Here is a 23,649-nt window from a genome sequence, read left to right on the forward strand (position 1 = left end):
TACAAAAAAAAAAAAAAAAAAAAAAAAAAAAAAAAAAAAGAAACAAAGACAACAACAAAATACCAAAAAAAACCCAAAACAAAAAATCCATATTTAAGTCATTTATTCTATATATTTAATCTTCTTTAGCAGATTTCAAAAAATAATCACTTAATATCCAATGCAAAAGAATCAATTATTTTTATTTAAAATTCCTCCTACTAACCAGCCCCTCATTTTGAGTTTCAAAGATTAATCACTCTTTTATCTATGGAGTCTCCTCATGACTCCTACTCCTCCTCAGCAGTGAGGATTACTAGCTCATCTGCTTCCTTCATCTGCTAGAAACTAGAGAATCCTTTCCTTGAAGATATTTTCCCTTATCAGAGTCGACATCTCCTACGGATGGAATGAAAACATCTACTTTTCCTTCCTAACGCATGCACAGGTGCTATCTGTGGAAGGCTGACACATGAGGGCTGTGTCTGCTTCTGTGTAGCACCATATGTCCTTGGCGTACAATTTCTAATCACTAACCAAATTATCAAAAATGAATAAATCAACAATTTCTCTCTAAACTGGCTCTTGTTTCTGTTATCTACTTAAAAGGTGATGGGGCTTCCAGCTCAATGTTGGTAATGCCAATCCTAAACCTTCCTGGTCTACACAATACTTCTTTAAAACCACTGAGGCCAGCAAGAGATGGCTCAGCAGCTAAGAGGGCTTCTTGTTCTTACAGGGGACTTGGGTTTGGTTCCCAGCACCCAAACAGTGACACACAAATTTTAACACCAGTTTCATGTTCAAAGATCGCCATGTTCCTGTTTCCTAGGCAGAGAAACTGTATGCATCAATCTTAAGCCTAGCCCAGTTTTCAGGGACAGTTTTACTAAGTATTAGAAATTTGGAATAAAAGGAATAACCATAAACAAAAGTACAGAATTAGAGATATGGGCTTGAACCCCAGCTCCAAAGCTTTATTAAAATGATTTTACGCGAACAAAATCAACCTAAGAAAGCTAAGGAAGCAACTAACCTGAACCCCAGCTAAGAACCCATCACTTTGTATGATGTGATAATAGAGAAGTAGAGAAGTCTGATGTAAGCATGAGGACCCCATTTCATATTCGTCGTATGCACAAAAAGCTCAGCATGGCAGCATCTGCCTGTCATTCCAGTGCTGTGAACAGGAGATGGAGAGCTGGGGGTCTGATCAGTCTTGCACAGTCAGCAAGTTCCAGGCTCAGTGAGACCCTATCTCAAAGAGTAAGTGGAAAGTAATGAGACACTCAGCATCAACCTCTGGTCTCTACAGACATGCATACAGACCTGCACACAACACACACTCAAAAGAAAGGAATACACTGGTTAAAAAGTCTAAACCCTAAATTTAATCCTTTGATTCTTATTCTACTAATTTCAAAATAAAAATAGTAACATCTACCTTTCAATGGATTTAGATTTAAAAATAATTATGAAGCATTCCTTTTATTTTCTCGAGATAGGGTCTTATGTAGCCCTAGCTTGTCTATTATTTGACTGTACAGACCAGAATCGCCTTTAACTCAAGAGATCTGCCTCCCAAGTGATGGGATTAAAGTTATGTGCCACTCTGCCATCTTAAGACTTCATGATAACTCTCACTGCTGATCACATATTAGGACTGGCAAAGTAGACAACATGATTACGTAGTATCTGGCTGTATTCACAATAGGTGAAGGATTTCCTTTAAGATACTAAATAGATTCCCAAAACTTAAGTAACAATCACAATTATTATCCACTCACTATTTGAAGCTTAAGATAACTAATTTAAAAATTGGACGAGAACTCTCAAATTCAAGAGAAAAAAAAAAGCTTAGCTACTGAAAACTGTCCAACTTTCATCAACTTTGTAGATGACACTACCATCTACAAAGTATAATTCCAAAAGCTATACAATCATGTTTTTAAAAAGAACAAAAAACTCTAATATTTTAAGTATACAATTTTTTGTTGGGCTGCATTTATAGCTACCCTGGGGCACATGCCAAATGTTGGACACATCTGCGTGACTTTCAAGTATCAGATTGTGTTTGGCTAAAATTCTTATTAGCTTTGGCTTAAAAACAAATGACTCATACACAATACATACTGTAATCTCCCCACCATCTTTCAGTTTCCTATTAAAATCACGTGTCTTTTAGAAGCCAGGGCTGTTGCTCAGTGCGGACACTTGCCTAGCACACCTGAGGTCCTGAGTTAGGTAAGGCAGAGTGAGGCAAAGCAAGGGGATCACGAGATCAGGTCTTCCTCAGATACATGGAACCTGTCTCAAATTATCAAAATTAAGAGCACTCCTCTCAAGATAATCACCTGCCAATATTTCTGTGAGAAGATACTCATATTCAAAGACAACTCTAGTAACAACTGCATGACAGAGTACCAAAGACAACTCTATGTGCTGATCAATCTGCCTGGTTCCCATTGTTCTTTCCGTGGGCATATGAAGAGATACTACTTATGCTTAATTAACTATGGTTCACTACCTATACTTCCAAAGTTTGCTTTTCTTTTAATAAAGTATTTATAAGTGGTACCTATTAGTCTATCAAATCTTGATCATATGTTGGATAGTTCAAATTATTTCAAGTAACTTTTCCCCAACAGTAGTCTTTATGCTACATCATATCAAGCTATTCTCCAAACCTACAATTTTGGCTTTAAACTCATCTCACCTGAGTATCTAATCATAAAACCATTGGAAATGCCAGGGAAAATGTGTCCAAGTTCACAGCAGGATGGCATGGCTAGAGCAGAAGTGTTTAGTTATACAACGATTCATGCCTGGCTTTACAATTCAGAGCACTAGTACTTTCACTAACCCATAAATTAAAAAACAATTCAATGTGTGTGTATATGTGTGCAATGCTACTTGAAAATCCTACAACCTAACATCCAAATTTAAGAGGCAAACAGTGTTTACTACACTGTGGTATGAGTTTCTAATTTTACATAGCTTCAATGGCAGTGAATCCACAATTTTCCAGTTCAAGTGGTAGGGAAGGACAGAGACCAGGCACCAATCAAAGAATCTAATTGCTGACAGTTGTAAGAAATGACCTACGCAGGAAATAAAAACTCTATGTATTTGCTAAAGACAACCAAAGAAGGGGGTAGGAAACTCAAGAAATAGCAGACTGAAAGGAAGCTAAAGACCTACACAGGCAAGGTGGGGGTAGAGGGCATTCCAAACACGCATATGTACCCTTCACCCTCTAGTAGAAACAGTTGGGCAAGGTAAAACAAGTCCTGAAACTAGGAAGTGGCCATGGCCTCATCAGTAAATGATTTCTATATTTCCCCATAGTAAAGGAAATGGTCTTGTAATCCTTCGTTTATTCATTCAAGTATTTGAACTCACTAACTGCTAAGCAAAGCTCCAGGTGGTAAGACATAAAGACACATATAAATAAAGAACACTAACCCCATTCTATCTGAATATTAAAGACATTGCCTGAGGTCTGCAGAAGAGTGACAAAGTTATTTAACTTCTTTAAATCTCAATTTCCTGTATTAAAAAAAGTATCTTCCTAAACAGAATATTTATAAGGGTTCAAAATGGCACTTGCCACATAATAACCATCTGACAATAAATGATCACTTTAACTTCTTCAGAATCCACTGCTATATATATAGCTTTTCTAATCTTTAAAATCACTTTGTTACAAAGTCTTTTTCTAGGTGAAACAATGTTAAGCAGCATTCATCTTGTTATCATTCATCCAACTGCAAGTCTAGGAAGGCTAACATGTGGACTAACAATAAATGGACAGTTGCAGTTGCAAACAACTTGAAATTCCCTTCAATTTAGCCTAGTCACTCCGCCACCCTCAATGCCCCTAAGCCCAAATGTAAACATGGTCTTATTTCTTGCTTTGGTCTCACAAAGCATAACTTGATTCTAGAGTTTTAAGACACATTTCTGTTAAATACAAAATGCCCCCCCTAAACTTAATTACTGTTACTACTCAAATAGGGAACAGAGTAATAAATGTTTGGAAAATAAAGCAGATTTGCACCTACACAAGAACTCAGTTACAAAAATTTGCAGTAAGGCAAAATCCTTCATAACAAAAATTTTCTTGAGCTGAAATCCAAAAATACACACTGGGAAACATGGATTCAAATGTTCCCACCATCATATAGTGGCTAGTTATGTCAGCTTGGACCAAAGAGTTCTCTGAAAGTGAAATTATCACCTCCTCAAAGGCTTGGGGGAGAGGGGATATGGAGATGAAAACATGTTAAGGACATTTTACATATTTTACATTGCATGTGTAATCACCTAGACTCCTGTCACCTTCCCAAGAACTAAGGACTACAAAGCTTAAATACTGCTCCCATTTAGATCAGATCAAAACAAAACAAAACAAAACAAAACAAAACAAAAAAACACCAAGGTATTAGAGGTTTTTTTTAGCTTTTTTTTTAACTTGTCAGGTGAATAAACCACAGCAACCATGATTGAAGTTTGGTACACCGCCCACTTTATGCAGTGGTTACTACCCAGAGCAAACAGACTGGTCATTCCCACACAATTTACTATCTCTAAAACCAGACTTGGTGAAAAGAGTGGGATTAGGAGAAAAGCAGCAGCAGCAGCAGAAGCACTGTGGCTCCAGTCTCTGATGGGCAGTATGATGGTTATGCCGGAAGCCTCTGCAGGAAAAGGTCCTAAGTTAGAATACAGGCTGTATTCATTCCTAACTAAGAGGCCCACAGGCTAATAAACTTAGTCTTCTTTAGGCATAAGATCTTTATCTGCAAAATGGGAACAACAGTCCTTTGTAGCCCAAAGTATGGGAATTAAAAAAAAAAGAGAGAGAGAGAGTGTCTGTTAGTGATCACAATGATGCTTGGAGCGTGGTTGAATGTCCAGTGGTCACTCTTCCCTTGCAACATGAATACAAGGCACATGGTAAAAACTCTGTAAATACATAACCAAATATCCTTTTCTAACAATCCTCTTAAGACCCACAACAGTATAGGCATGCACTGTCAAGTCTGTGTTCAACTGAAGTGTTTCAGAATCAACATTCAACTGACAACAGCTAAAACTTGCATCCTTTGAGTAGCTTTCCAGAAGCAAAGATCCCAACGCATGTACATTACTCAGGGTAGAACTGTCTTCTGCCCTGACAAGCTCCAAGTTATCACCACTTAGGAGTCTTTGTTAGGAATTTTTTTCTCGGATGTTTTTTGCACAAGGGAGTCTTTGGTGACACAATGGCTTCCTTACTGCTTGTTTCCAGACGATTTTTCCAATACTTGTATCAGAGAGCAGAATTCATCCTTGCAAAAGAACGAACTGAAGGCTTCCAGTTTTCATTAACATCAAAAATATGTTCACTGGTCACACCAGTTCCCTTTCTCTGCTTCCTCCCAAACACCCACATGTAGTATTTCTGAAGGCATTCTTCCCAAACACCCTGTATGGGACAGCTCCACCCAAGGCATCCATATATGGTCATACCCAAACCAACCCAGCCTTTCTGACAACAGGAACTCACTCCGGCCTCATTAACCACACACCAGCAAATACCCACCTCAACAAGCTGAACGGAACTAAGCTCCGCCCTCTACAGTCATACTTCATTTCCAAGTTGTAAAGTTCAAAAAGTTGAGTGAAGAAATAAAGAGCAACACTCCCAGCTCCAATCGTCTATTTTGAAAGCACTTCCAAGCTAGCCCTCAATGAATGTCATCCACTTCTCTAACCTACTACTAATAAACAACACTCCTCCCGTTGGGGGCATAATCAGAGTCCTAGTGGGACCCAGCGCCTGCATTAATGAAGCATGTCTGAACAATCCTAAGCCCATTATAAATCTCAGGCAGCTGGAGCTCTAAGCCAAACACACCTTGACGCTACAAACCATTTAAAAGACTTTCAATGTCTAGATTTCTGCACCTTTAGATCACATGCCAACGTTCTAGTGGCCCATTTCAAAAAAAGGAGGGAGGGGAGCTTGACTGCCGCGTTACCAAGGTAACTGAAAACCGTCCGACTGCCCAGCCCCAGGAGATGGGTTTTTTGTTTGTTTGGGGGTTTTGTGTTTTGTTTTGGTTTTTTACCTTCAGATCTTTCTTGGTAACGTCAATGTGGGAAACAGCTCGAATGGTCCCCGACTGCCAGGGCCACTCCGCGACTCGCTCCAAGTCCCAGCTGTCGTGGCCGCCTTCGCTGCCTTCGGCTGCGGACAAACTAAGGAATCGCTTCCCCACCAATACTGGCCAACTTTCTCCGAGCGTGAGCACCATGGTTTCCACGCCAGCAGGAAGGGCTCCTCCCTGCAAAAGGCACAAAAACAAAATTCGATGGGGGCGGCCGAAGTCGGAGGCGGCCCGAAGAAGAAGCGCCGACCGGGACCGGTGGAGTGACACCCCCGCAGGTGGACCCCATACTCCAAGCTGCCACTCGCGCCTCCCCACCCCCTTCCAGACCTCCCCGGCCGCAAGCACCGGCCCTAGTGCCGCGTGACCCTCTCACCCCACCAACTTTCGCTTTTTCCAAACCTTTCAAAGCAGGACGCTGAGCGAGAGGAGGGACGACGGAGCCGCAGCGCCGGTGCTTTTTCCTAAGTGTTCGTCCCCTTGCCCCGGCAAAGAAAAGGCTCCCCGAGTGCAGAGGGCCCGTCCCAGCGGCCGGTCCCCGCCCCGGGCGGCCGCGGAGCCGCCGTGGACTAAGCTCGCGACTCGACACTTGCCGCGCCCCCGCCCCCCGCTTCCGGGCCGCCGACTCGGGCGCACCCCCGCCCGGCCTGCGCCGTGAACCGAGGAGACGCGGCGACCGCCCGCACGGACTCTTCACCTTTCTCTCTCGGTCTCCCGCAGCCGAGGCCCGCGGCGCGCTTACCCCGCCTCCCGCCTCCCGCCTCCCTGAGTCACCCGCGACGGCGGCAAGAGAGCCCTGCCGCCCAGCCGACTCCAGCTCTGACTTGGTTCAAGAGCTCTCTCTCACAAGACACGCACAGCCTGCCGGGCCCGCCCCCTCAGAGCCGCTGCCACCGTTCATTGGCTGAGCTTCGGGGGCTGGGCGGAGCATCTGAAGAAACTGTCTGTTTCTACTGGCTATGCTGAAGAGGGCGGGGCGAGGAAAAAAAAACAATTCCTTGGCTGCCTCCTCCCTTCCCCCCGCCCCCTCCAACTCGAAGCCGACCCCCATTAGAGGGCGCAGGACGCAGTCGGCAGATCCTTCCGCCGCTGCTCCATTCTTCCATTTGTTGCCTCGCGCTACGCAAAAAAGTCCCGCCGAATCGGTTATCGACTTTGAAGCCAGGCAGGAAATCGCACAGGCTCACAGATAAGACTGAACGGGGAGACCCTGGGCCGGGAGCGCCGATTGGACTGCACTCGAAGCGTAGGCTGTCGAGCGAAGATGGACCTTCCCAGAGGCGGAAGAATCTCACGGGAAAGGGGCGGGGGCGGTCCACAGCCCGCGGGGGAGGGACAGTACTGGGACGTGCGGTTTCAGGCGTACGCAGCTAGGGGGAGGAGCCACTAGGCTCCGGAGGCTCGTGCGCAGGCGCCGGCAGGGGCGGGCTCTGGAACTTGGGCTGCTGGGTGAAATGGCCGCTGGAGGCGCAGGCGCACGTGGTGCAGGTCGTGCATGCCTAGGGCCGCCATTTTGAAGGCTAAGTGAAGAAAGGCATGGAGTTCCTGGAAAATGATGCTCATTAAATCTGGAGGCAAACAATCTACAAAATACTATGTGGGATGGATTTTTTTTAATGCAAAGTGGATATAAGTTGTTCTGAGACAACAAAGAAACTGAAAAAGTGGATGGAGTTGATGATAAAAGTGATAATGAAAGAGAAGGTGACTTTGAAGGACAAAGGAGAGAAAAGATTATGTGGTTTGTACCAGAAAATTATTGGTTGAATGAAGAAAGGGAATAAATAGTTGAAGACTTTTTCATGAAGCCTGGTGCTTGACCCAGCATCACATTTAAACCTTAACATAAAATGGATGGAAATTGCCTGTTTTACAAATGTGAAAATGGGACATCCGACAAAGTTCAAAAATGCATTGAGAAATGAATATATAACGCAAATTAGTATCATATTCATTTTGAAATATATTTGGCCTGAATATATGACATTAGAAAGTTAAAGCTTGAATAGTGCTGAAGAATTAAGTTGAGTTGAATTTATAATATGCAGACCATAAAGAGATGGAAAATGGAATGAAGAAACCTGCCCACTTCAACAGAAGAAGGAAATAGGAACAAGAAAAACAAAAGAAAGAAGAAGAAAGTATGGTAAAAAATAAAATGTCTAGAATAAGTCTATTTATCTTTACAATAAATATAAATGGGTTAATTTTATTCATAAGCACAGGAAGGTACTTAGTATTATAAAAAAAAAAGTGTTGACCCAAGAAAACTGCAGCATGAGAAGCTTGAAACAATTAAGGTAATTATCAGAAGGTAATCAAAAGAAAATTACATAAGCATCTCTGTACAGTTATATTTCATTTAATTAGAGATATGCTCTAGGAACATAACCTAAGGTTGCTAGGTTATTTCAGCATAGTAATAACATAGTGTGCTTACAGAAGCTTGCATGTCACAGAAAAGCATATGGGATTACCATTGTATATATAGTATGTCATTTGCCAAAATGCTACTATATGATATATAACTAATTAAAATTAAAAGCCTAAAAAGAGGCCTGGTGGTGCACGCCTTTAATTCTAGCACTTGGGAAACAGAGGTGAGTGGATCAAGGCCTGCCTGGTCTACAGAGTGAGTTCCAGGACAGCCAGGACTACACAGAGAAACCCTGTCTTGAAAAACAAAACAATAAGAAAGTATATTTAATAGACCGTATGTTAAAATATGACTGACAAGATGGCTCAGTGGATAAAGGTACAGTCACCAATCCTGAGGACCTGAGTTCTAGCCCCAGAAACTACACATAAAAAATTGGCCTCTGGCCCCCCACATTCACACTGTGGCAAACACACAGAAATGGAGTCAGAATATTACAAGTGGTATCACCACACCTGGCATTTTTTAAATTACATTCATTTATTTATTAATATGTATGTGCTCCTGTGGCGGTCAGAGGACAACTTTTTGTAGTTCTATTCTTCTGCCCTGTGGATCCAGGGATAAAACTTGGATATTCGGGCCTGGCAGCAAATGCCTTTCCTTGATGCTCTTGGCATCAAATTTAGGTCTTACTGCCTTCAAGGTAAGCACTTTACCAACGAAGTTGCATTCCTGCCCCTCCTATATTAGTTCAGATCCTAGCATGCTGAAGTAAGATGCCTAAGGAGAGTGGAGAAAAGGTCTATTTACAGAGTAAGGGCTGGTATGAAGAGCCACAGAACAATAAATGAGACATATATCCAAGGCTTGCAAACCAACCATAGCCTAAAGGGGCAAGAGGACTATGATGGCTATTTTTCGTTTTCAACTTCACTATTTCTGAATGAATTACAATCCAGAAATGGAGGGTACACTTGTGATCCAAATCTTGAGATTGGAAGACACAGGCTTTTGATCCAGATCTTTTTTCTTCTCCCCCTTTTGGTTTTCAAGACAGAGTTTCTCTCTATGTAGTCCTGGCTGTCTTGGAACTCTCTCTGTAGATCAGACTGGCCTTGAACTCAGAAATCTGCCTGACTTTGCCTCTCAAGTGCTGGGACTAAAGATGTGTGCCACCACACCTGACATTGATCCGATCTTGAGGCAAGAAGACAGACCTTTAATCTGGGCCACACACTTGGTGGAAGCCTATCTAAGGACAATGGAAGAAGCCTGCTTGCCCTCACCTTGCCAGAACATTCATTCCTTCACTACTTCTTTGGGATTCTAGCATAAACATGAGACCAGTTGATACACCCAGCCTCATGGAACTGAATAACTACTAGATTCTTGGACTTTCTTTTTTGTGGCTTTTTTGAAATAAGGTTTCTCTGTATAACAGCCTTGGCTGTCCTGGAACTCTCTTTGTAGACCAGGCTAGCCTCAAAATCATAGACACCCATATACTTCTGCGTGAGATTAGGGGTGTGTACCCCCACACCCTCAATTCTTGAACTTTCCATTCAAAACCAACCATTGTTGGATTAGTTGGGACTACAGCCTTTAAGTCATTACAGTAAATTACACTTACACTTACACACACAGAGAGAGAGAGAGAGAGAGAGAGAGAGAGAGAGAGAGAGAGAGAGAGAGATTCATCCCAAAAGTTTTGTGACTCTAGGGAACTCTGACTAATACAAGGACGGAAGGATTTGTGGGCTATTCCTTTACACTGCATGAACATATGTCACAGTGATTGCTTTAAGAAAAAAAAACCTAAATGGCCAATATCTAGACAGGATTCTCAAAATAGAGAAAATACTGGGAAGAAGGGTGGAGTCAGGGAGTCACCAGCCAGATGGAAAGGAAGCAGGATGTATACAAAATGAGGTAACAAGCCATGAGCCCTGTGGCAGTAAGTAAAGGATTAGAAATGGGTTAATTTAAGTTATAAGAGTTAGTGAGTAACAAGTCTAAGCTATTGGCCAAACAATTTTAATTAATAATAAGTCTCTGTGTGGTTATTTGGGAATTTGCCAGCAGTCTCAATGAAAACTCTGCCTAGAGGGGTTGCTACTGAAACCTGGAAGGAGCAGCTGTGATTGCAGGAGAGTAGCATACATCAGGCACTGTGACCTCTAGCAGGGACAAGCAGTTGAGCTAAGGCTCAGCAGGGAGATCCAACCCGAGAAAAACGCCCCTCAGCATCTATCTCTGTCACCTCATCTCCTTTCCAGTAAGAGGTCATTCTCTAGAACTCGGTAAAGAGAAGCCATCAAATGAAGCTACAAGAAAACAACTGAGCACTTACTAAGTTGACCTCAATGATTCAAAGCTCATTAGATATAAGTACTGTATACAAGCCTTATTTTTTATTAGAATTGTTCACTGTGACTTCAAAGGATCCTGGTCTTATACACTTCTGCAATTTCTTTTGGAATTGACCTTTGAAACTGATTTTGAAGACTGATCTAAGATTTACCCACCACAAACACATTATGTTTCTGTTTCCAGCAGGGTATTTTTTTTTTTACCATATTCCATAAAAGTATTTTGTTTACCATCTATCTATACCATTATCTCCTCGATGTGGCTTATTAACAAGCAATTAGCAAAGAACAAATTACTTCCTTCTTCCAGTAAAATTGAATAAACTCTCTTTTTGAGTGTTAATCTGGAGTTTCTAGTAAGATGTTCTAAAATATATTCAAGGCTCGAGAAATGTCACAGTGGTTATGATCACTGACTACTTTTCCAGAGGACCCAGGTTCAATTCCCAGAGCTCATTTAGCAGCTCACATGGTCTGTAACTTCAGTTCTAGGGGCTCTAGTGCCCTCGTCTAATGTCCTTGATTTCCAGGCATGCACATGATACACAGGAAGGCACATAGGAAGGCAAAATATCTTTACACATTAAAAAATAAATTAATATTTAAAAGTAAAATAACATATACTTGAAAGTGCCGGAGTGGTGGCTAGAGATAAAGAGCACTTGTTGCTTATGAAAGACCCAGAGTTCATTTTCTAGCACATATTTAAGATGTGTAGTTCATAATCACCTATAGACCTGTGTTCTAAGCCCCCAGCACCCACATTAAAAAGCCCAGAATGCTGCTCTTCAATCCAACTGCTGGGGAAGCAAAGATAGGAAGACCCCTGAGGCTTGATGATCGGCTAGTCTTGCCAAATCAGCAAGCTCCATGCTCAGTAATAGATCCTGTCTCAATAAGATAGAAAGCAATAGAGGAAGACATCCTAATATCAAAGTCTGGTCTCACACACATATAACATGTATACTCACGCAGCACGCATGCACACACACATGTATTCCAGGTTGACTGAGGAAGACAAGCACCCAAACTGACTTTTTTTGAGATATTATCTTATTTTTATTGCATGTGTTTGCATGCACACATGTGTGCAGGTTCTCAAGAAGGCAGAGAGAGTGTCTGTTGCATGGGGGCACTTGTTTGTTTCTGGCTGCTTAGACCCAAAATAATTACACAGAAACCATATTAATTAAAATACTGTTAGGTCCATTAGCGTTAGCTTTTTATTGGCTAACTCTTAAATATTAATTTAACCCATCTCCATTAATTTGTGTATTGCCACATCGTAGTGGCTTACCCGGTAACAGGCACCAGCAGGGCTACATGGCTTCTCCTTGACCCCGCCCTTCTTTTTCCCAGCATTCAGTCCAGTCCTCCCGCCTAGCTCTGCTATGCCTCACCCTGCTCGGCCTTAGGCTCAAAGCAGTTCATTAGCCAATAAAAGCGACCCACGGACAAAAGGACCTCCCACACCAGGTGTCAGATCCCCTGGAACTGGGGTAATAAGCAGTTTTGAGCCACCTGGCATGGGTACTGGTTTTGCTGGGTCCAAACATCTTCCTCGGGGGAGGGGGTAAAGGGTAGAAGGTTTATAGCATACTCGCCGTGGGGGGAGGGGTAGAGGGACTTTTATTACTTCCCAGCACCCAGGCGTTCTGACCCAGGCTTTCTGATCCGTTGACAGTTGACATTTCATGCTGGTCCCTCATTGGTTAGGCAACATCAGGACCTCTGACAGCGCCTGTTGCTAAGCACTCAGGAAATATCCGTTGGTCACTCCTTATTGGCTAGGCATGGTCAGGACCTCTGACAGTGCCCAGCAGACTCCCGCTTGGCTCCTTTTTCGTCTGGTAGGCCTTATCTTCCTGCGTATTGGGAACTGAACTCAGTTTCTCTGGAAGAGCAGCAAATACTTTAAACCACTAAACAGTCTCGCCAGTCCCTCCAAACAGTTTAGGAAAAAGTCAACTCATTCAAAGCCCACTACTTTTGAATCATTTTTGAAGCCACAGTAACATTTAAACACAGTTAAGATTTAATGCAGAAATCTGGTTGGTTGGAAAGCTAATCAAACCTCCAATTTGGTCAAACAGAATTACAAACAGAATTTAAAAAAAAATTGCAAACAGTGCATTTTATACGGCTACAGTGAGCTGGAGTCACCAACACCAGACTGTTAGGGCATCCAAGGTCTTGGGGTGCTAAAGAGTGCAGGCATGTTAGGGTACCCAAGGTCTTGGGATGCTAAAGAGTGCAGACATGTTAGGGTACCCAAGGTCTTGGGATGCTAAAGAGTGCAGGCATGTTAGGGTACCCAAGGTCTTGAGGTGTTAAGAAGTGCAGGTATGTTAGGGTACCCAAGGTCTTAGGGTGCTAAAGAATACAGGCATCTTAATAACAGTTTTCTTTAATGTTCTTTCTTTTTAGTCAGATATTGGTGGGTTTGTGGGGTGACACCAGCAAGAGCAGCTGTAGCCTTGATAATTGATAAGGGGGTCATTGCAAGTGAGGAGAATTACACTTTTCCCCTGTTTCGATGCAATTCTGCCAGGTCAAGAGACTCTGAGTTAAGGTGCAAGTGGCAGACATACCTCCAAGTCAGTCCAGGCTGTTTGTCCTAGAATCTTAGATGTGAATAAAAGAAAGCAGCCCCAGGGAACTGCTAGCTACTCACAATGAGCGGGAAACGGTCTTTGTCTTGGTCTTTTCTGGAGGCTTTTCCAGCCTGATCACCAGCCAGTAGGAGTTCTGCTGAAGCTCAGATGAGTGAGACAGGTAAAGATGCTTGCTGTCAAGCCTGATGACCTGAGTTTTATGCCTAGAACTCACACAGTAGAAGACAGAAACCTAGAAGTTGCTCTCTGACCTCTACATTAACACCAACTGTGGCATACATAATAGATAAATGTAATAATGTTTTTAAATAGCGATATTAATTTAACAAGAGTGGTAAACAAAAGACCTTAAAACCAAACACAGAAAACTACACAGGTATAGACATAATGTTCTGTACTGCCAACCCGTTCCCAAATAACTACACAGAGACTTATTATTAATTATAACTGCCTGACTGATAGCTTAGGCTTATTACTAACTAGCTATTACAACTGAAATTAATCCATATTTCTTATCTATTTTCTGCCATATGGCTTGGTACCTTTTTTCAACACACAATATTGTTCTAACTTCACCCTGCATCACCTGGCAACTCCACCCTTCTTCATCCCCACACTCTCTCCCTGTCTGTAAGCTCCACCTAACCTCTTCCTGCCTAGCTACTGGCCATCTAGATCTTTATTAAACAAGAATAGCAACATATATTCACAGTGAGCAAAAAGATTATTTCACAACACACAGGTATAAAAAATAGCCCCAAAATAAAATATATGGCCAACAAGACAGAAGGCATACTCTTCTTGCAGGTCATGCTAACAGGATGAAGAACTTGCATAAATTATTTTGCAGTGATGTAACAAACATTATAACCATAATGGATACAATTGAACTGAGACACTTGTGGAAACAGACTTTGTGGTGAAGAACATATGGAAGCATGGAAATTAGGCAATGTCACTCACAAAGAGCATGTATATACACAGTCCAATGTTAAACAGTAGAATGTGAGCTTGAATTTCATCCCTTTATGTCTTATACCTCACATTTAATCTATTAGCAAAACCTTCAAAATATATTCATAAAGTCATATGTGGGGGCATACAGTTTGATCCACAGAGGGTCATGTGAGTTCATCATTTCAAGACCAACCTAAGAAACATGGAAAGATGCTATAGAACTTTAGAAACTTAGTCTAGAATGTAGCTCAGTGGGTAGAGTGCTTGCCCACCATGAACCAGAAGATGGCTTGCTCCTAGGCACTAAGTAAACCAAGTAGCATGCCTGTGATCTCAGAACCAAAGAAGGTGGCAGTAGGAGGACCAGAAGTTTAGGGTATCCTCTGCTATTTAGAGAGTTGCAGGCCAGTCTGGGCTATGTAAGACGTCCAGGAAGGAAGGAAAGAAGAAAGGAAGGGAAGGAGGGAGGGAGGGAAGGGAGGTTCTATTTTCTGACTATGTCTCATCCCCTTCCCTGCTACCATTATCTCCTACCTAGACCCCCAACTCCTAACTCCTGCTCTTGCCCCAAGAATCACCTTGATCTAATACTTGAATATTTTTTTTTTCTGAAAACCCTTCTCTGGCTTCTCATTTAGTTCGGACTGGAGTCCAAAGCGCTTACAATGCCCACAGAGACCCACATTGCCTTTGTCTACTCGTGTGCCCTCTCTCTATGTAGCTACTCTTCCCACATCCACTTTAGCCTGTGTGGGACTGCCATGTAAACTCCTCCCTCAGAGAGCTAGCTGATCCTTCTGCTGGAAAAGCTCTTTCCCAGGCTGCCCTTATGGTTTGTATCTTAGTACATTTTGTGTTACTATGACAAAATGTCTGAGGCTGAGTAACTTCTTAAGCAAAGACTTTTATTTGGCTCACAGTTGTAATAGAGGGAACAAACAACACGGTTTCAATGTGATGATGGGGCCAAGGTGTGGGCTGTTGTAATTGTGTTTTTGTTTTTAGACAGGGTTTCACTGTGTGGTACTGAAACTCACTAGGTAGATTAGATTGGCTTTGAACTCAGAGTTAAGATTAAGGCAGGCACCACACCCAGTTTAATTTGTCCCTCTCACCAGAGCTGTGAGGTCGCTGCCAGTGGAGAGCCGCTGACCCACCCACCCGTTCAAGAGAACTGACTCTCCCTTTCACAGGAGCTGCCACTGTCAGCAGCCCCTCAGCTGGAGGTGGAGGCTGCGGAGACCCTGCCACCTCCCTGCTGAAATGTTGGTTGGCTTGATTGTTGCTACACAGGGTGTCCTAATGGTGCCCCCACCCCCTTCTGATTGTCCCTCGCTGTTTTCAAAACCTGTAACGTCCTTCCCTGTTGGCTGCCGCCCACCTGGATTAAGCTGCTTATTATCTCCGTGCTACGAACCCCTCCAATTTAGAGCTCAGCTTGCCGCAGAGATTCTTCAAAATACAGATTTGTTTCGTTTCTTATCCAAACGTTTCCTTTGGTTTAAAAACCCTCAGCCCTTTCTATCTGAGAATTTTCCTTGCAGACATGAAAGCTATAACAAAGAACCAAGGAGCAAGCCAGCAACGAGAAAATATGAGATGATGTGGTGGTTTGATGAAATGTCCCAGACTCTCTGGAATTTGAAAACTTGGTCCCCAGTTGGTGGCTGTTTGGGGAGAGTTAGCAGGTGTGATCTTGCTAGAAGAAGTACATCACTAGTGGTGGGCTTTGAGGTTTCAAAAGACCGGTGCCACTTGGAGTTAGCTCCCTCTGTCTTCTCTGTGGATTAAAATGAGAGATCTCGGCTGCTGTTCAGCCTGTGTCAACGTTTACCTGCACTCCATTATCACAGACTCTAGCCTTCTGAAACTGTAAGCCCCAAATAAACTCGTTCTTCATTGAGTTGCCTTTGCCATGGTGTTTTATCAGATTAGAGGAAAAACAATGAATACAGATGAATTCATTTAATGGCAGGTAAGACATAGAAATTACTGAACTTGATTGCAAAGCATTAAAAATTGCTTAAGCTGAAAGGAAGGAAAGCGGGGAGAAGAAGAGAAGAGAAAAAGGGCTGGAGATGTAACTTGGTGGTAAAGCGTTTGCCTACCATTTATAAGGACATAGACTCAACCCCCAGTACTGCGGAGGGGGAGGAAACAAACAGAGAAAAGAGACAGTGAGAGCATTTGAGGTATGGAGAACAATACCAAGAGCTTCATATATGTGTGAGTATAGTCCCAAAGCAGAAAAGAAGTAGAACAGAGCAGAAAACATTCGAAGAGATAACAGCTGACAATCTTTCTAAAATTCGACACAAACTTATAGACCTAGGGGGCTCAGTTGGCTAAATCTAAAGAAAATGACCTGTAAGAACACCAGAATAAAGCTGCTGAAAATCAGAGGGATGGAGAATAACTCGAGCGAAGAGCCATCTGGTTGTCCAAGGACACAATACACACAGGGGAACAACAACTGAAGTCATGGCTGGCTTTGTGTTGGTCACGGTTCTCTTGAGTCTGAGAACTTAGGAAATGATCTCTGTGTGTGTGTGTGTGTGTGTGTGTGTGTGTGTGTGTGTGTGCGCGTGAGAGAGAGAGAGAGAGAGAGAGAGAGAGAGAGAGAGAGAGAGAGAGAGAGAGAGAGAGAGAGAGAGAGAGAGCTGGAGCTTACAAGAGCTAAATACTGTATTCTAATTGGTTGGTAGTTGAAGCATCAAGAGTCAAACAGATAACAGATTTCTAGTTACTAGCAGTCTTAAAGGCTTTGGGAAATTTCTGATATCTCTTGGAATAAAAGTGAATTCAGGTGAACAGAGGTGGGGGTGTTACTCGAATGTACATGCTACAGCTTGGAGATATATGTCTATCATATATGTTACACATATATTACATATTTATAAATATGAGAACTACTACTAACTGTTAGAGGTGATTTCTTTTTTAAGATATCTTTTTATTTTTGTGCAGGTGTGTGTATCCACATGAGTATGTGCCACACGTGTGTGTGTGTGTGTGGCACCCACAGGTATCAGAAGAGTGCATCAGATTTCCCAGGAGCTGGAGCTACAGGCAGTCTCTGACATTTGATTCCAGACCAGACTCCCTTCTTGTGCCCCACCCCAGGCCATGCTTTGCCACAGTGAACAGTCTCCTTGCCCTACTCGGGCTCTGCTTCTAAGGGACTGCCCTTGTTCACTGCCCTATCTAGGCTCTTAGTGTCCCATGGTGGGGTGGCTTGTATTTGTCCTTATCCCATTGGGGCCCTACCCCCCCCCAGCTCTGCGCTGCCTGTTTACCCCTTCAGTATCAAAGTCTCAGGAGTGCAGCACTCTCCTGAGAGCCTGTCCCTCTGTTCCTCCCAATGGCTTCAGGATTGAAATGTTCAGGAAGGGGAAAGGAATATGACGCTATTTGACTTGATTATAAAATGTGAACATCTGCTCCATGTGGATCTTACTTTTATGAATGAGTTCTGAGTTTCCTATTTTTCTCTAGTGAATAACCAATCACCCTAAAGCATTAGAAAAATTATTATTTGCTTTTACTAGGAGCACCATAGCAATTATAAAGAATATTTTCTATATTTTTTTGTTTTTGTGACTATTTGTATATAGCTATCTTGATTTTCTTTATTCATTGTTTACCTTAGGGAAAATGGACCTCTGTGTGTATGTATATTTGTGTGCACACACATGTATGTGGGCAAACATGCACATGCATGTTTTTTCTATCACATGTTCTAATTGGTGCTTGATTTAATTTTTTTTCTTTTTTTCTTTCTTTTTTTTTTTTTTTTTGAGACAGTGGCTCAAGGAGCCCTGGCTGGTCACTGACTTTCTGTAGCTAACCTTGAACTTGAACACCTGAACTTCTGAATCTCCTGCCTTCACCTCCTGCATTCTGGAATTTCAGGCATGCACCACCAAGTGAACGCAGCCACCGGAATCACACCCAGTGCCTCTCATGTGCTAAGCAAGCACTCTACCTTACTGAGCTATACCCCCAACTTCTTCTTTTTAAAAGTTTTAAAAAGATTTGCTTTTATTTTATGTTATGAGTGTTTTGTCTGAATGTATGTTTCTGTACCACATGTGTCCTTGTCAGAGGAGGCCAGTGGAATCAGATCCACTGGAACTGGGGTTGTAGGTGGTTTTTAGCCATGATATGGATCCTGGGAATTGAACCAGGGACCTCTGAAAGAGCCATCAGTGCTTTTAACCCCTGTGCTTTCTGTCCAAACCCATTTTGTTTGTTTATGGGACAGGGTCTCACTATGTAGCCCTGGCTAGCCTGGAACTCTCTATGTAAACCAGGCTGGCATGCAGATCCACCTGCCTCTCTTCCATAGTGCTGGGCAGATCAGATGTTCAAAAAATAAATAAATAAGAGAAGTTTGGGGTATAGCCCAGTCAAAGGCATGTGCCACCAGGCCCAGCTTCTTTTTGACTTTTACTTATTGATTTTTTTTCTTCAAAGATTTCTTTTGCTTCCTCTGTGAAGAATTTTTAAAATTTTATTTTTGAGATTACAATATAATTGCATTTATTTTACTAGACCTTGTAGGTAGAGTTTTCTGTCCTACCAGCCAATCCCCAAATAATCACACAGAGACTTATTAATTATAAATGCTTGGCCAATAGCTCAAACTTGTTACTAGCTAACTCTTAAATTCCAAATTAAGCCAAATTTCTTATCTGTGCTCTGCCACATGGCTTGGTACCTTTTCTCAGTATGGCAAGATCATTCTCTTCTCTCCATATCTCCTCAAGATTCTCAGAACCTTCCTTTCTTCATTTCTGTGCTCTTTTTGTCTGCCAGTCCTGCCTAACCTCTACCTATCCAGCTAATGGCCAATCAGCTTCTTTATTAACCCAATCACAGTGACATATATTTGCACAATGTAAAGGAATATTCTACATTTTCCCCTTCTTGTCAAAATAAAAAAGGGAGGCTTTAACTTTAACATTATAAAATTATATATTACAAAAACAATTATCAAGTAAAAATTTCAAAGTTATAAGAATATTATAGTTATAATATTCAGTTGATTTGTATTTGGCAAAATAGAAAAAAATGTTCCATCAGCTGTCCTCTTCTGAAGAGTCCAGAGTTTTGTACCTGATTTACTTTCTACCATGATTAGGAAGAACTATAACTGTAACTATATAGTAGAACTATAACTGTAACTATACAGTAGAACTATAATTGTAACTATATAGTCTTTAATCCCATCAAAGACGTGAGATGTTCACAATATCACCTGAGTAAACAAGAAGTACAGAGCAAGTGACTTCCAAAGTTAAGGGATGAAAGAAACATCCAGCTGCCTGGACGGTCACACAAAGTTCTTCTGCAACTTTGGGGACTCCAACTTTGACCTATAGGCCTAGTATATCTAACAGACATTACTGAGAAGCAGGGAATTTTGAAGGACTTACCTACCTTGTTTTGGTAAAGTTTGGCAGTTGATTTTTTTTTCTTATCTACACTTTGCCACATGAACTTTAATCTTCTTTCTCTGCACCTCCTCGCAACTCCTGAGACTCCTCTTCTTTGAGCTCTCTTTTTGCCTGCCATTTTCACCTAATCTCTACCTGTCCAGCTACTGGCCAGTCAACTTCTTTGTTAACCCAATCACAGTGACATATATTCACATGGTATAAAGGAATATTCCACAAACCCCTCCCTTTTCTTGCTCCAAATCCTCTATATACCCCCCACTCTCCTTCAAATTCATGGCCTCTTTTCTCTCTGTTATTGCACACATATATTTGTATATATACATTTATAAATATAATAACCTGTTGAATCCACATAATGTTACTTGTATATATGTTTTCAGAACTGATTGTTTGGCACCAGATAACCAATTTTTGTGCTCTTCCCTGGGGAAAACCACCTCTCCTGCTCCCAGATTTCCTCAGTTGCCTGTGGTTCTTTGTAAAGAGTTGAGGCCTCATGGACTTTTCTGCATCCATTTGGCATGACAATCGGTGTTATCCTTGTTCAGCTCACATTTGGGCAGTCACATGGGTGAGACTTTATAGGGGTAGCTTCTGATGTTACTAGGAGGTACCACCTCATAGCAAATTCCACGATCCTCTGGCTCTCACAATCTTTCCACCCCTTCTCTGTAATGTTAGCCTTAGGTGTGAGAATGGTTTGTAGATGTACCCATTGGGACTGTGCTCCACAACTCTGCATTTTGATTGGTTCTAGTTTTCTGTAATAGTTTCCTTCTATTTCAAATTTCTTTGATGAGAGGTATAGAGACAAATGTTTATAGATTCATATTAAGGATTATGCAGGCTTAGTAAATTAGCAATTGTAAATTCTCTGCCAACAACCATGACTTCACCAGTGCTAAATAGATAGCTAGGTTTCTAGTTCCAGTCATGGTTTTCCTCTTGTGGGGCAAATCTTAAGTCCAATTAGAAGAGTTATGGTTACTGCCAAATTATGCATGCTACTACTGCACCCTTAGGGCTATCAAGCCATGCTAACTGTTGATATGGCCCATGGGTGTCATAACTGGGTAGGATTGTTAGTTGCCTCCCTCCTCTGGAAGCTTGCATGGTGCTTTCTGGTGCTTTCCTTAGGGAGGAGGCATTCATGTCACTTCCAGCTTAGGGGTCTCTGGGCCCTGTTTCCTAAGTGTATGGTGTCTTCAGCAATAGGGACTTACCTTCCTTCCACCTCTGGGGGCAATCAAAGGCAACAATATGCTGTATGTTTTGGCAGTCTCTTAGCTATGGCCAACAACTCAAAAGAGGGCTTTTCATGTCTGGTATTGGAGGTTTTTTGGATGGTCTTTGGCTCTTGGAGGGAGTCCCATCAGCTCAGATAAGAAAAAGTTTATTACACTTTGGAAAGCAGTGTGGAAATTTCTCAGGAAATTCAGAATCAACCTACCCCTGGACCCAGCAATACCACTCTTAGGAATATACCCAAGAGAGGCCCTATCATACAACAAAAGTATATGCTCTACTATGTTCATAGCAGCATTGTTTGTAATAGCCAGAACCTAGAAACAACCTAGATGCCCTTCAATAGAAGAATGGATGAAGAAAGTATGGAATATATACATATTAGAGTACTACTCAGCAGTAAAAAACAAGGACTTCTTGAAGTTTGCAGGCAAATGGATGGAAATAGAAAACACTATTCTGAGTGAGGTAAGCCAGACCCAAAAAGAGGAACATGGGATGTACTCACTCATATTTGGCTTCTAGCCATAAACAAAGGACATTGAGCCTATAATTAGTGATCCTAGAGAAGCTAAATAAGGAGAACCCAAAGAAAAACATATAGGCATCCTCCTGAATATTAACCTTCATCAGGCGATGAAAGGAGACAGAGACAGAGACCCACATTGGAGCACCGGACAGAAATCTCAAGGTCCAAATCAGGAGCAGAAGGAGAGAGAGCACAAGCAAGGAACTCAGGACCGTGAGGGGTGCACCCACACACTGAGACAATGGGGATGTTCTATAGGGAACTCACCAAGGCCAGCTGGCCTGGGTCTGAAAAAGCCCGGGATAAAACCGGTCTAGCTGAACATAGCGAACAATGAGGACTACTGAGAACTCAAGAACAATGGCAATGGGTTTTTGATCCTACTGCACGTAGTACCTTTGTGGGAGCCTAGGCAGTTTGGATGCTCACCTTACTAGACCTGGATGGAGGTGGGTGGTCCTTGGACTTCCCACAGGGCAGGGAACCCTGATTGCTCTTTGGGCTGACGAGGGAGGGGGACTTGATTGGGGGAGATGGAGGGAGATGGGAGGCGGTGGTGGGGAAGAGACAGAAATCTTTAATAAATAAATAAATAAATTATAAAAAAGAAAAGTTTTTTAAAACTATACATGTGGGCTAGAGAGATGGGCTCAGTGGTTAAGAGCATTGGCTACTTTTCCAGAGGACCTGGGTTCAATTCCCAGCACCCACATGGCAGCTTACATCTATCTGTAACTCCAGTTCCAGGGGATCTTATATGATACCTTCATACCAATGCACATAAAATAAAGTTAAATAAGTTTTAAAAACTATACATGTATATACAAGGAATTACATGTATTTTAGGTAAAAAGTTACTAACATAATTCCTTGTGGAAGATTGTCTTGATTACATTGAGGTGATCCATTGTGTGTGACATCATGCTCTAGGTTTGGGTCCTAGACTGTATACGAATGGAGAAAGAGAAAGGAGCAATAGTAAGCAGCCATGCATTATTCCTTTCTTTGCTTCTGACCGTGGGTGTAACTAACTGCTTCAGGTTCCTGCCCTGACTTTCCTCACAAGGCTGGACTTGGAATCCTCCACGACAATCCCTTGCTGTAACCCCCTTTTCAGTTGATCCTGTATTTCCTCAAGCTGACATACAAAACTAACCATTGTATTCAGGGAGCAAAGAGATTTGTTGAAAAGTCTCAAGAGGCAGGATGATCTATATAGGGGTGGATATATGTGTGTCTCTGTATGTGCATTCGTGTGTGTGAGCACATGTGTATATATCAAAATTGTCATACCCTGGAATTGTAAGCCAAATAAACTATTTCTTCATTAGATTTTCTTTTGTTGGGGTGTTTTTATCACAAGAGCAGAAACAAAATTAAAATGCTAAACTTTTTTGAGGGATCTGTTTTTCATTGAACTGATGTTGGTTCCTTTTTGAATGTTGGGCATCTGAGCAATTCGTACTTCCTTCCTTCCTTCTTTTCCTTTTCTTTCCTTTCCTGCTTTCTTTGCAGTATTAGGGATCAAATTTATGGCCTTGCCCTGCTAGGAAAGTCCTTTACCACTGGACTACATCCACAGACCTTGGAAAGCCTGTTTCACTGCAGAGGTCTAACTTACTACATGGTCCTTTGAAGTAGATCTGATCTGAATAATTGGTCTATATTACTAGATTTTAAACCTGAACACAATGAATATCAGGCTAATCCTTGTAGGGGATGTGGTATACAGAAAAATCCCCTGAAGAACTCCACAGAACCTGTGAACGTATTACATCGTCTTACACAAAGGGGCTCTGCGGGTATGATGATGGGTTTTGAGATAAAGGGATTATTCTGGAGGACCTGATATAATTACAATATCCTTATTCCAACACAGGACAAAATCATAAGATATGAGAATAGAAAGAGGGACATACGTGTGCGCACAGAGAGAGAGAGAGAGAGAGAGAGAGAGA

General features: G+C 42.1%; 1 protein-coding gene across 2 annotated transcripts in view; it reads right to left on the minus strand.

Moving 5' to 3' along the window:
* Kdm3a (lysine demethylase 3A) overlaps positions 1-6,968 on the minus strand; it is a 43,318-nt gene extending 36,350 nt beyond the window's left edge. The window contains exons 1-2 of one of the 2 annotated variants that reach the window (XM_050126429.1): positions 6,537-6,968; positions 6,096-6,311 (exon numbers count right to left, since the gene is read on the minus strand). In XM_050126429.1, the coding sequence (XP_049982386.1) occupies positions 6,096-6,281 (186 nt within the window). In that variant the 5' untranslated portion in view covers positions 6,282-6,311; positions 6,537-6,968. The remainder of the gene's footprint in view (positions 1-6,095; positions 6,312-6,536) is intronic. The other variant, XM_050126430.1, reaches the window with a different exon arrangement.
* Between the last annotated feature and the right edge of the window lie 16,681 nt (positions 6,969-23,649).

The sequence above is a fragment of the Alexandromys fortis genome, unplaced genomic scaffold (assembly GCF_014885135.2).
Source record: "Alexandromys fortis isolate MF-2015 unplaced genomic scaffold, M_Fortis_MF-2015_v1.1 scaffold_257, whole genome shotgun sequence".
NCBI classification, from domain to species: domain Eukaryota; kingdom Metazoa; phylum Chordata; class Mammalia; order Rodentia; family Cricetidae; genus Alexandromys; species Alexandromys fortis.